General features: G+C 36.1%; 1 protein-coding gene across 1 annotated transcript; it reads left to right on the top strand.

The window, feature by feature from the left end:
* Window positions 1-8,404: 8,404 nt before the first annotated feature.
* ccdc106b (coiled-coil domain containing 106b) lies at window positions 8,405-11,957 on the top strand. Its single transcript, XM_084131419.1, has 6 exons — window positions 8,405-8,525; window positions 9,385-9,483; window positions 9,608-9,814; window positions 9,911-10,067; window positions 11,342-11,550; window positions 11,633-11,957. The coding sequence occupies exons 1-6, from the start codon at window positions 8,489-8,491 to the stop codon at window positions 11,947-11,949; spliced, it is 1,026 nt and encodes a 341-aa protein (XP_083987545.1). The 5' UTR covers window positions 8,405-8,488; the 3' UTR covers window positions 11,950-11,957.
* The last annotated feature ends 601 nt before the right edge of the window (window positions 11,958-12,558 follow it).

Raw genomic sequence — 12,558 nt, 5'->3', positions numbered from 1 at the left:
ATTAAGTACTTGAAGCAAATTAAAAAAAATCAAGTAAAATTTAGTCCTTGAAGAAAGGAATCTGCGCATGCGCGGAAAGAAGAAAACACGCGATGATTGAGGGATTTCCAATCTCCACTCCAACGGCTCTCGACAGGTAAGCAACAGTAAAAAACTGCATTATATTACGGATTTATAATGATTTTTTGATTAATTCAACGATTGTCTTGTCATCACTTCATTCTATACATTTGAAAAGTTTAGTGTTCTTAAGTTTAGAGATGTGCTCCAGAAAAAAAATCACGGAGACGGAGAGGCAGAGGCAGAAAGCACCCTGTTTATTTTCTTTCTTTTACAAAAGCACAATGTTTTATTTCGATTGAAAGTGGAAAAAGTAGACATGTAACAGTTTATTTTTTCATATTTCTTAAGTCTGTAATCTTGATAACCAAAAATGACGGAGTATTTTAAGTTTTGCTGCTATGTGGAAAAAAATCGAGCAAAACGCGCGGACGCTTTTGCCGACTCGAGGGTTAATGACGAGGTAGCTTTGTAAGACATTAGCCATATTTTTTTCTCAGTTTTAAACTTTACGTTTTACACGATTTATCAGTAATTACGCCTAAAAACCATGAATATGTCACTTAAATCATGATCTTTTTGTTTAATATTTGTTATTTTGTGTGCAATTTTTTTTTATAGATGACAAATATTGGCCACGAATTAACAATAGGCCTAAGTGAGAAGGTTCTCGTTCCCTCATCGTGCACAATATAATTCATTCCCTCATTCATTTGCTAAATCGTGCATACTATCTATTAAATGGTCCATGCTTTTACTAAATCGTGACCACGATGTAAATGACAATAATTCGTACTTCCAAATTCCTAATTCGTATCCTTGATATCTGCATGCTGTGTGTCACATGTTAGCATTAATGTGTGTAAATGACTATGAGAGTAAGGTCATGCAGGATATTTTTAATGATTTAGTATAAATGAAATGAATAATGTGAATGCAAATTAATTAACTGTTAATTTAAAAGTATTTGCTGTTTACTGATTATTGTTTTTCTCTCTCTCTCTTTTCTTAATTTCAGGATATTTCTCAAATGCATTCAGCCCTTTGTGCCTCCGTTGCTGTAAACCGGTTGAGAGGGACAAAGAGAGAGACCGAACACACTGAATTGTTATTATTGTCATTATAGGTTTCTGTATATGCTTATTTCTTAATAAATTACTCTTAACTGCACATTGTCACAGTATTATTTCGTCACATTATAAGAGTAACATTTAATTTAATTTAAAATAATTACCAGCACTGCATAAAACAAGTAAAATGTATTTAAAATATCAAGTGGTTTTACTTAATTATATTAATTATATCAGATTTGTGAGTAAAAATTACTCAATATAATTTAACAGGCCAAGTTATATGTACTTATTCACTTTGTGAATTTTACTCGGCTTAGTTAAGTAGATTTACTTAATTTCCATCAATGTGAAATTTACTTGAAAAACATTCGTGCAAAAACTTGCCTTATAAAAATTGAGTAAATTCTACTTATTGTTTTTCTCAGTGCATAAGGTTCCATTAGTTAATGTTAGTTAATGCATTAATTAACATTGACTAACAATGAACAATACATTTGTTACAGTATTTATTAACCTTTGTTAATGTTACTTGTTATTGAAATTCCTTTCACGTTCTGATTGGTTCGTACCATGTAAGGTCTCAGCCAATTGTTTTCAAGTATCAATTACCATTTCCCTTTATTACCACGACACATCCAAATTTATACACTGGGTGCTTCTCAATATCCCTCCTCGTTCCTCCATCCTCCATCCTATGACCTTGAAACCGATCGAGGACATCTCAACTCTCTAATTAAGGAGGCGAGGAACAAGGAGTGAGGAAGCTTCCAGAGGAGTTATGAGCGAGGATGCACATGTGTATCTTATGCGGAAGTTTTTCTTGTCGAGAAACCTGCACACGTATAAATTCTCCTCCCCCTTCACATCTGTCACAATAATTTTAATTTATGCTTTACCTTTGCAGTTCATATATCACACATACTGTATATCAACAGGGTATCTTGCTTTATCTTTATTATTCATTAATTTCTTAAATAACCAAACTTTAACAGTATAAGGGCAGATCCTTTGAGCGCAGCAGATGACGCAGTGAAGTGACGCTTGAGTGATCAAGAATATTCCTTCGATTCCTCCGTCCTCATTTTCTTTCCTTGCAGTATTCCCTCGCATCCTACAGGGGGTGGAGCAGAGGAAAGGAAGCGAGGATGCACAAATAAGAATTGAGAAGCACCCAAAATCTCTGCATGCTATGCCAATTCGTACCTTCCACCTCCCCACCACTTGCCTATAGATCTGCTACAGGGGGTTTCCTTCTCTCTAGCAGCAGCAAGACCAAACCTATGTACATTCTATTTACATTGATAAAATGTTTTACTATCCTGAGAGTTGTTACCCTGGAAATCCAGAGTTCTCGCGAGAGCACAATTTGAATTTGCTCAGCGAGTTACTCTGAGTAATGATGCTCATTAACTATGCCCTTGTAGCCGAGCTGCACCAATCACATCAGTGTATCTGATATAGGCGGGCCAGAGGTGAGCTAAACAGATGACGAAAGCGCTAGTGACAGCGCAATCACGACAGTGATTGGTCGTAGTGTTATCCAATTGTGTGCACTGAGATTTTCAAAAGCATGCTTGGTACTGTCCCTCGAGTTGGGGCGATTTTCATTACTCAATGCCAGACCCTTAATCTTTCGGATTCGGAGTTGTCATAACTGAAATAAAAGTATTTATTGTTAGTTCATGTTAGCTCAGGTCTAATAAATAATAAATAAACAAATACAACTTTTGCTTCTAACAATGTAGTAGTAAATGGTGAAATTAATAATAATTAAAATGAAAAAAAAAATATTTAAGAAGTATTTTTCAATGTTATACCTCTTGTTAAATAATGTTAATTAATGTCAATTTTAAATAGTGCCCGTCCCTTGTCGCCTGTCAATGACGTAATATCCGCGTTATCCCTGGTTTACGCTTGTACTCAGAGTAACCATGGCGACAGATGTGGACAACTGCATAATGTTTAGCAGCACACTGTTGTTGTTTCGTTCAAACATTATGGATCATGGCAAGCAGACTTTGGGACAAAAGGAGAACTAAAACGAGGATCAATATCAGCGTGGCGTTTTCGAGATTGCCGAGAGCTTCGTGGCAAACTTCGATTTGACAGCGAAGCTCTCGCATGTACTTTATTAGACAGGTGAGCAAATGTACATAAAACAAATCAATGTTATATAGCTCAACATGATGAAATATTAGAATATGATCAGTATGTTATTCTAATGTTGATCTAGCTTACTGCTAGTCTCATATAGCAAACAAACTAACACATAGAATAACATTATAACTTTCAACACACTCAAATGTTGTTTAGTATGATAGTGTAACGTTGTGGTACAATCGCACCCTGCTTCATACCACAGTCATGTTAAACATGAATGTTTTCACTCATCCATAAACATTATAGATCCATCACCATGACGGCAAGTTCCATGATTACGCTTATCACCGTGTCATCAATCTACGCCGTTGTTATTGTAAGAGGTAGCGACCCCTAGTGGCGGAAAAAATTACATATTGTAGCTTTAAATGTTTAAGTACAATTATCTTGGATGTTTAAGTCATTTCAACTTAAATTACATTAAACTGACTTTAAACGAATTGAATCTTGTATAACTTGTAAAAAATAAAGTTGAGAGTTGAGCAATGTAAAAACATATGTTGTCATAATTTATTAATCATATAATTTTTTTTTACGATGTAAACTAATTTTTTTTGTGTAAAATCAAATTGATGGAAACTGTCAAAATGGTAAAATCTCTATGAAATGTCCTGCATTGTAAAATACTAAAGTCAGTTTAAAACTATACTTTTTAAATGATAATTATTGTGCATGTCATTTTCTTGAGCTGATATAGAGACTATTTTTCAAAGTTTAGATCCAAAAATAGCAAACATGATTTCCTTCCAAAGTGGTACAGCATGCCACTTTCTCTTCTTACTAGGGTGTTTGCCTAAAAAATGAAGATTTTTGAATATGTTTAATCTCACAGAATTTCAAATCGTTTTGAAAGGAGGTGGTTCTTTGACCTTTGGGGTCTGTTTTTTTTTTTTTTTTCACAACTTGTTTGCTCTTACATTACACCAATGTACTAATTTAGCACTATGAAATTTTGCATAACTATCATTGAGTTGTATTTGTATCTCTTTTCCCAAAGAGTAGGCTTACTTTTCTCACATCAAGTGCAAATCTTCCTTATCACTCCAGTCTGTACCACACAGAATATGCCACGTTAAGACCACATGTGCTAATAAGCCCCAATCCCATTTAGAAGGCTTAAAACAAGAAAAGCCCTCAGAGATCAAGTGTAAAACAGGAAAATACCCTAGAGCTAAATAAAGCCCAGTGTTTTTTTTTTTTGTCTTAGACTAACCGTAAGCTTCTTTTTTTTGTTTTTGTTTACTGGAGACACTTAAGAGGCAGAGAAGAAAGTTGATCTACTTCAGCTTTCCAGCAGCCATGTCACCCTGTAGCTCAAGACTGGTTGCTCACTGAAGCTAAGCAGGGTTGAGCCTGGTCAGTACCTGGATGGGAGACCTCCTAAGAAAACCAGGTTGCTGCTGGAAGAGGTGTTAGTGAGGCCAGTAGGGGGTGCTCACCCTGTGGTCTGTGTGGGTCCGAACTCCCCAGTGTAGTGACGGGGACACTATACTGTCAAAGAGCACCGTCCTTCAGATGAGACGTTAAACCGAGGTCCCGACTCTCTGTGGCCATTAAAAATCCCAGGATGTCCTTTGAAAAATAGTAGGGGTGTAACCCCGGCATCCTGGCCAAATTTGCCCCTTGGCCCCTGTCCATCATGGCCTCCTAATCATCCCCATGTACTGATTGGCTTCATCACTGTCTCCTCTCCACCAGTAACCTGGTGTGTGGTGGGCGTTCTGGCACAATATGGCTGCCGTCGCATCATCCAGGTGGATGCTGCACATTGGTGGTGGTTGAGGAGATTCCCCCTTCCATGTAAAGCGCTTTGAGTACCTAGAAAAGCGCTATATAAATTTAACAAATTATTACTTGACATTCCATTAAAAAATAATGCAGTCTTATATTCATCAATTTGCTTAAGGTAAATTGTTTTTGGTTGATATTTTTTATATTTATTTTGTAATTTGCTTATTTGTAAATTCATTTTGTCTGTCATACCATCTATAGCAAAGATCAATATAAAGGGAAAGCAATTCATAACATTTATTAAAAACGGCTTTTAATTAGTCAAAACTGACATTTTCAGAATGCAAAAGCCATGTAACCACTAGTAACGTTTGCCATATCATGAAATGTTCATGTTTGTCTCCACCTAGAGATCATATGATGTACTGCAAATGATTGTGCACTGATCACGATTTGCTGTCTAAATAGGCCACTTGAACATGTTCATTTACACTGTAAAAAAAACTTAAATTACATTAAACTGACATTAAATGTTTAGTTGAATCACAAAATTAGTTGAATCGTGTATAACATGAAAAAGTTGAAAGTATTCAAACTTATTTTGATAAGTTAAAGCAATGCAAAAACATATTATTTTGTCATAACTTATTGATCATGTAATTTTTTACAGTGTACAAACAATACTGACAATTTGCCCAAATATCAGTCAAGATACAATTTGTGTACATGTTCAATTACCATTTTTTCATAACTAAAAAAAATAACAAACACACTTTACAGAGAATAAACACAGCTCTTGGCCATGAATTGCTAAAACAACAGATAACACATGTTAAAAATACGTTGCATACATTGTTAACACTGGGGTAAAGTTGAATTTCTTGTAACAATTTGTGTAGTAACATTCTTTCTGACCTTTGTTGTACAGTTACTGAATAAACTATAATTTTGTATTATATTAAATCATCTTTATATAAAAAGTACAATAGAGGCCAAATGTTATTCAATTATCTATAACTGCTATATACCTAAGCAGGGTGTAAGGTCAGGATATTCAGTTTGACCATTTTTATTTTTTTTAAACTTTTACTTTGAATCTCCATGTCCAAATCTGTAAGGCACAAAGTCTTTTGTATGTAAAAAATACATATAAATTAGAAATAAAACGTCAGCAGCATCACTGTCAAAAAGTCAGGGCTCTCTGTGAACACGAAGTGTAGGCCTATATATTTTCCTGCTGAGGTTGCGGGCCAAGCGATCCACGGCATTGCCAATTCCGCTCAGATCCTTTTGTTTTGGCATACCCTCAATGTTGCCGCTATACCACATGACCCAACCACCAAGTGACATCAGTACCAAGACAGCCCCAGTGTAGACAAGAAGGTCCCCGAAATCTCTGCCCTTCATTTTCAGTGGCACAAACAGCCCCATAAACAGGGCCGTAAAGCCAAAAATGTCGAAAATAACAGCAAAGCCCAGGGCCACTCTGCAGTGTTTGAGACCCACACATGCCATGGGAACTGTTGGAGACAAATATACAAAAATATATATTGTTGTAACATATAAATTAATGCATTTATAAACAAAGTGTAATAATCATAACAGTGTAAAACTGCACACTGCTAATAATAAAAGGATGACACACTAAGCTAAATGAAGCCAGATACACAACTTGTTTATCTGGCTTCATTTTGCTTAGTGTGTCATCCTTTTATTATAAAAACTATTTTGTTCAACTTTTGGTCCACTTGATGTCCAGTCGTGTAAAAAATAGATCCCACAAGTCTAAACTATTAACTTTAAAGCGACCAACATAGCATAGGCTACCTGCAACAACTTTCGTCCATATTTTTTTTTTATGTTCCCAGAAAGACCATGTGCGATCAAAACTCATTAACAATAGACACTCACAAACTGTTCACAAACACAGAAGACGTGCATCGATCATTATTCAATAAACTGACCTTAATTCTCGGTATCTTCACTTCACGAATATGAAATATTTCATCTCTTTTCAGGTGTGTATGAGTCAGGTATGGAGTAGGCTACCTGTGTGAAACTGCTTCCGGACCCTCCCAGCCAGGCATGTTGATATTTGACACCACAGGAATCGGCCATTTCAAACTAGTTAACCAGTTATTACGCTGTGATCACATCTTACACTGTTTTATGTATTATGGATTTATAGTAAATAACAATAATTGGGGGATGTTAACATGGTAATAGGCGCTCTGGCCGCAGTATGCTGAAAAATGCAACTAGCCTATAAGTACAGTACAACTATCTCTTTGGTGCGTTCAAGTCCTCCTGGGAAGTTCGTATTTACGAGTTGGGAAGTCGTGTTTACGACGTCAGGTGCGTTCAAGTCATTAGCTGAAGCAAGATGACGGTGTACCTAAAGCGTTATCATTACATTATGTTGTTATATAATGCTATATTGTGTGCAAGGAATCAGCTTATTTTATTGTGTAAATAAAAAAGTATGACAATGTGACTGCTAATACCTATACATATTATGGTATTTCGCCAGGTTTCTCACTGACACGCCCATAGGCTACTCGTAAAGATCGGGGTTTAAAATCCCGAGCTTCCCACTCAATTTTGTTGAGGCGTTCATGTGCGTTAAACTCGTAAAATTACGATCTTTTCAACATGATTTGAACGCACAAATTTATCATATTCGCAAGATTAAAAAAACAAAACTCTTTATTTTTTGCATTAAAAGGGCTGTTTGAATCCCATAATTCGCTATATTAATTAAAATGCTACACTGTTAGTTTAAATTATAGGGGGCATAATTAAGTTAACGTGCTATATGTCATGTGCATATGCCATTAAAAATAAAAATAAAAAAGTCGGATCTGCCGTGCGCCTGTAGACTTTCAGCGCACCGTACATATGACTTTTAAGTGATCCGGATAATCTCGCTCCACGGACTATGGTTCAGTCAGTCAATCCTTATGATGCAGCGATCAACACAGACTCACAACAACAAACAAGAGCCAATCAACAGGCGGACGCTTCAATCTCGTCTGCGGTTCAGCAAACGAGGTCCTTGAAGTTGCATATTTGTAAATACACAAGTTTATTAACCCTCACACGCGCAAAGTGTATCGTGCAATTTAGTGGAACTAATAATGCCAATTAATATATCCAAAGCCAATTTAAATATACTTGCACGCATTTTATTAGCAGAAACATGTAATGTATGAAACGGTCATCCGTTGCCCTGTTTGACAGGACGAGAGAGACACAAGCAAATTAACTACTGTTTAATTAACTACTTGTTAATGGTAATGCCTAATTAACTACTTAAGTTAGTCGTCCTTGGTTGTTATTAATTGCAGCACGCCCTGTGCTGTGTCATGCATTTCTTCTCTTTTGAAAAGTTTAGTATCGGTTTTTGAGAGAGTTTATGTTTGGTTGTAGTTTTGCGATTGTATCCAATCCATGTCGCCTGAATCATGACTGAGGCACAGAGAAGCACGGAGAGCTGCAGAGGTCAGACTTTATTAAAAGCTTTTAAACTTGATAAAATCCTATTCCTTTTGGTAAATCCAGTTTGATATGGTTTAAGACGATTTTGGGACGTGGAGCTGGTTTATTCTAGCTAGTCTATTAGCTGGTTGACTTGCCACCATGTTTCACACCGCATCTAAAGCCTGACATAAAAATAATAGACAGAACATTTAAAAAAGTTTGCATATGTGTTGTATGTTTTGTAGCCTATTATACTTGATATCAGGCTTTTATGATTAATATAGTGTAATATAAGGAGAATATGGAGCTTGCATTCAATGAGTGAAAAAAAAAAAACCGCCCAAATTTTATTCAAAGACCCAAACTGGGCAAAAACTGTGCAGTTGCTTTTATTTATATAATCAAAAAGTAAAATTAAATTATGTTGGCTTGTAATGCAAGTCAATAAGGTCTTTATAACAGTTTAGCAGACGGTACATGTACGTAAAATAAATATTCCTCAATCATATTTCATAGTTACATTTTAACATGATTTTTCTCAAATTATTCATGGATAATCAAGGAAAAATACTTCAGTCCAATAAATATTCATGTAACTTACTAACAATATAAAAGTTATTCCAAGATTTCACAGCAAAAAGTGATTGTGTACCACAATCTGAAAGGTGGACATTTTAGAATTATACTAAAAGGCCTTTTACTTGCTAAAAGTATGAATTATCAAACAGAAGGCAGAAGGCATAGTAGTAGATTGTGTAAAAAAAAAAAAAATGATACTGTAGGATTTATAGGGTTAAGATTGGAGCAGCAAATAGCCAGTTTGGACCAGCTACTATCCATTTGATTAATAAGGTCCTATTTGTCTTGATCCTGTTTAAAGGTTTGAAGAACGAAGATGGGTATGAAATCTCCATCCCCTGTGAGGACAACACCCTGGACGAATCTGGTTTCTATAATCAAAGTGACCACACCTTCGATGGTATTTACTTTACTTACTCTGCTCTTACTTTACTTACTCTGCCGTGTTGTGACAGAGTAACATGTTTGATTATCACAACTGAGCTCTACACTTTATTATGTTCTACAAATCAATGCTTCTGTAGAGTCGGCCTCAGGTCAGGTTCCTCCTTGCAGTCCGTACCTTCTGATTACCAGCCTCAGAGCACAACTGCAGATTTCTCTGGAAAAGAACACCTGGCTCCAAAAGCGCATCGAAGATCTGGAGGAGGAGAGGGACTTCCTGCGCTGCCAACTTGACAGATTCATTTTCAACACCAAGAGTCAGGAGAGCAATGGCTCAATGGGGAAAGGTAGTTTTAAATCGTACTTGCGCAAAGTAGTGTCTTGTAATGTAATAATACTATTTTGTGATTTAGTGTTATCTTTATTTTAATCTTTTATGTAAGAAACTGAAGCAGAGGCCCTGCAGCAACACACCAGTCATAAGCAGCCCACCAATCTGAAGCCCTCCAGCCGGAAAACGCCCACTCCTTCATCACCCATGATGACACGCTCTGGAAAAATCCCTGCACGCAACCAAAAGCGCAGCAGAAAACACAGCTAATTAGCTTTTACTACTACCCCCCCCCCCCCAATTAAAATCAATTGCGATCTCACTGTTGCATTATGCTTCTGTAACAGTGTTATTTTAGCATCATTTATACACTATTATAGTTTTTTCATATTTTGAATTAGATTTTATTTTGTATATTTTCTGTTTTCAATTTAATTTGAAAGTTTTAGTAGTTTTGTATTTTGTAATTAAAAAAAAATAATTACAGTTTATTTGTTTTTTAGTTATTTTAGTACTTCAACTGAAGCTAAATGAAAATGAGAAATGTTGCTTTGGCAACTAGCTGGAATCTATGGAGCCCCTAATGGTGAAGGAAAAAAAGAGGAAAGAGAGGAAATGGGATCTCTCTCGCAAATGTTGTGCGTTCCCCCAAGAAAATTTTGCAAGCGAAAGTAAATTTTTACGTTACCTTGAGAAACTTTGCGTTTGACCATAAACAACACAAAAGTTTTTCGAGAGTTTCTCGGGGGAATGGAAAAGTTTTGTGAGGGAATGCAATATTTTTCCTCCCATCTCATATTTTTCCCCATCACCATGCTCCATGTCACCATTTTCTTGGTAGAAATTAATTAAAGGAGCCGTATGCAAGATTGTGGCCAAAACTGGTACTGCAATCACTTTCAAATTACTGTAGAGCAGTGTATCCCCTCCCCCTCCCCCCTGACTCGAGGTTGCCAGATAGGCTGCAGGATCCAGCACGAACATTTGTAGCTGCAGCTGTGGTAACTAGAGCTGAGCTGGCAACCCGGATGCCGAAACACTACTGACTTCGTGATTGGTAGATAGGTGGAGGGTGGCGCTTCAGGCCAAAACACAACATGACAACATCAACATCAGTTGAGGGCTGCAACTTCACTTTTTAAATGACAATATCCTGGCCGGACTACTGTTGTCAGTGATATAAGTATTTGAAATGAACATGATTTCTTAATGTCTAGTGACATATCAGGGCCATTTTATGATTAATTGAAATACATTTCTTACATACAGCTCCTTAAGTTTAAGGTTCAAGTCATGAAAATGTTTTTTTTTTAAATGGTTTTAGTTTTAAAGATAATAGCCCTGATCTGTAATGATAAATTTGAATTTAAATTGGATACATAAATCAGAAAATTGTGTGTGTGTATATATATATATATATATATATATATATATATATATATATATATATATATATATATATATATATGTATATAAAATATATATATGTATGTATGTATGTGTGTGTGTGTGTGTGTGTGTGTATTAACTTTTTGTTGTTCACCTCAGATCAAGAAGCAGAGGAAGTGATTGAGGAGGAAGAGTATATAGCGGAGGAAGATTATGTGGAAGAACAGGTTGTTACAGATGATGATGGTGACGATTCAGATAGTAAAAGCTTCCAAAAGAACCGTTCAGGCAAGCTGAATGGCCAGACGAGAGTGAAAAGACGACGCGTTTTCCGCATTGCGCGAAGCATGGAAAGACAAAGAGGTAAGAAAGTCTCTATATTCTTCAAAGCAACTCTCTATATTTCCAAACAGAAGTTTGCTAATTATGGCAAGTTTGTTTGCAGTCAAAGACCCTGCAGGTGTTCTGCTTCGCTACAATAAGATCCTTGTGACTTATCAGAAGTTGAAGAGCATGTCTAGAGCATTCCAGGTCCATGGGGTTGACCGAAACACCGTGGCCTCCACCACTCCTATAGCTGAAATGCTTTTGGTCGCTCCTGAGAAGGTAGCTGATGTTGGGGAGTTTGATTCGTCCAAAGAGAAGCTTCTGGATTATGCGAGGCGCTGCTATAAAGCTCTTGATGAGGACGCTCACGCTAAGGTGCTGGCCTTGAAGAAGAACAACCTCTTGCTGCCCATTTCATACAGGTTCAGGCACTGAATATCCTACAAAAAGTAAAGGGGTACTCTCTCTGTCTCTTTCTCTCTGTCTTTTTTTCTTCCATACCATCTACACATTTTGAACGAAAAACCCAACTCTGTCCCAGTTAATGTTGGTAATTATTCAGTTAAAGTGTGTACACTGAAAGAATTGCATGAAGAGTAAGCATTTGGACCAATAATGTACAGTTTTGAAAGTTTAAGAGAAAGTTTTTGGTTAAAAAAAAAAAAAACCATTTGTGAGGTAAATAGTCAGCCACTGTATTTAAAAGGTTGTCTGTCTTTATTTTGTTTTTATGCTTAAGTTTCTCATTGTAATGTTTGAAAATCTCACCCCTTAAATGTAAAGGACTTGTCTTGTTTGAGTTTATAAGTTGGGGATCACATAAGGTACCTCTTTTCTTTAATATCCTGACCCTTGTGATCACATTTGGACAATGTGAGTCATGCTAAAGATTATTGAATATAAATAAAGTTATCACCTTGCAACCATCTAAAAAAGAAAAAAAAAAAGAAAAAAATTGTGTTCCTAAATCATCTTCAGTCTTTCCTTCTAATCTTTTCCTAAGTCATGTTTTGGTATCAAATGATAAAGGAACACATTATTCTT

Source organism: Abramis brama, assembly GCF_963993115.1.
Source record: "Abramis brama genome assembly, chromosome: 12".
Classification (NCBI taxonomy): Eukaryota; Metazoa; Chordata; class Actinopteri; order Cypriniformes; family Leuciscidae; genus Abramis; species Abramis brama.
Note: the sequence above shows the minus strand (reverse complement) of the source record. Positions and strands in the feature narration are given on the sequence as shown.

Excerpts from the sequence above, each read along its gene's own strand:
- ccdc106b (XM_084131419.1), top strand. The coding sequence starts at position 8,489 with ATGACTGAGGCACAGAGAAGCACGGAGAGCTGCAGAG. Across the intron at positions 9,484-9,607 it reads AAGTGACCACACCTTCGATG|AGTCGGCCTCAGGTCAGGTT; the intron begins GTATTTACTTTA and ends ATGCTTCTGTAG. Across the intron at positions 9,815-9,910 it reads CAATGGCTCAATGGGGAAAG|AAACTGAAGCAGAGGCCCTG; the intron begins GTAGTTTTAAAT and ends CTTTTATGTAAG.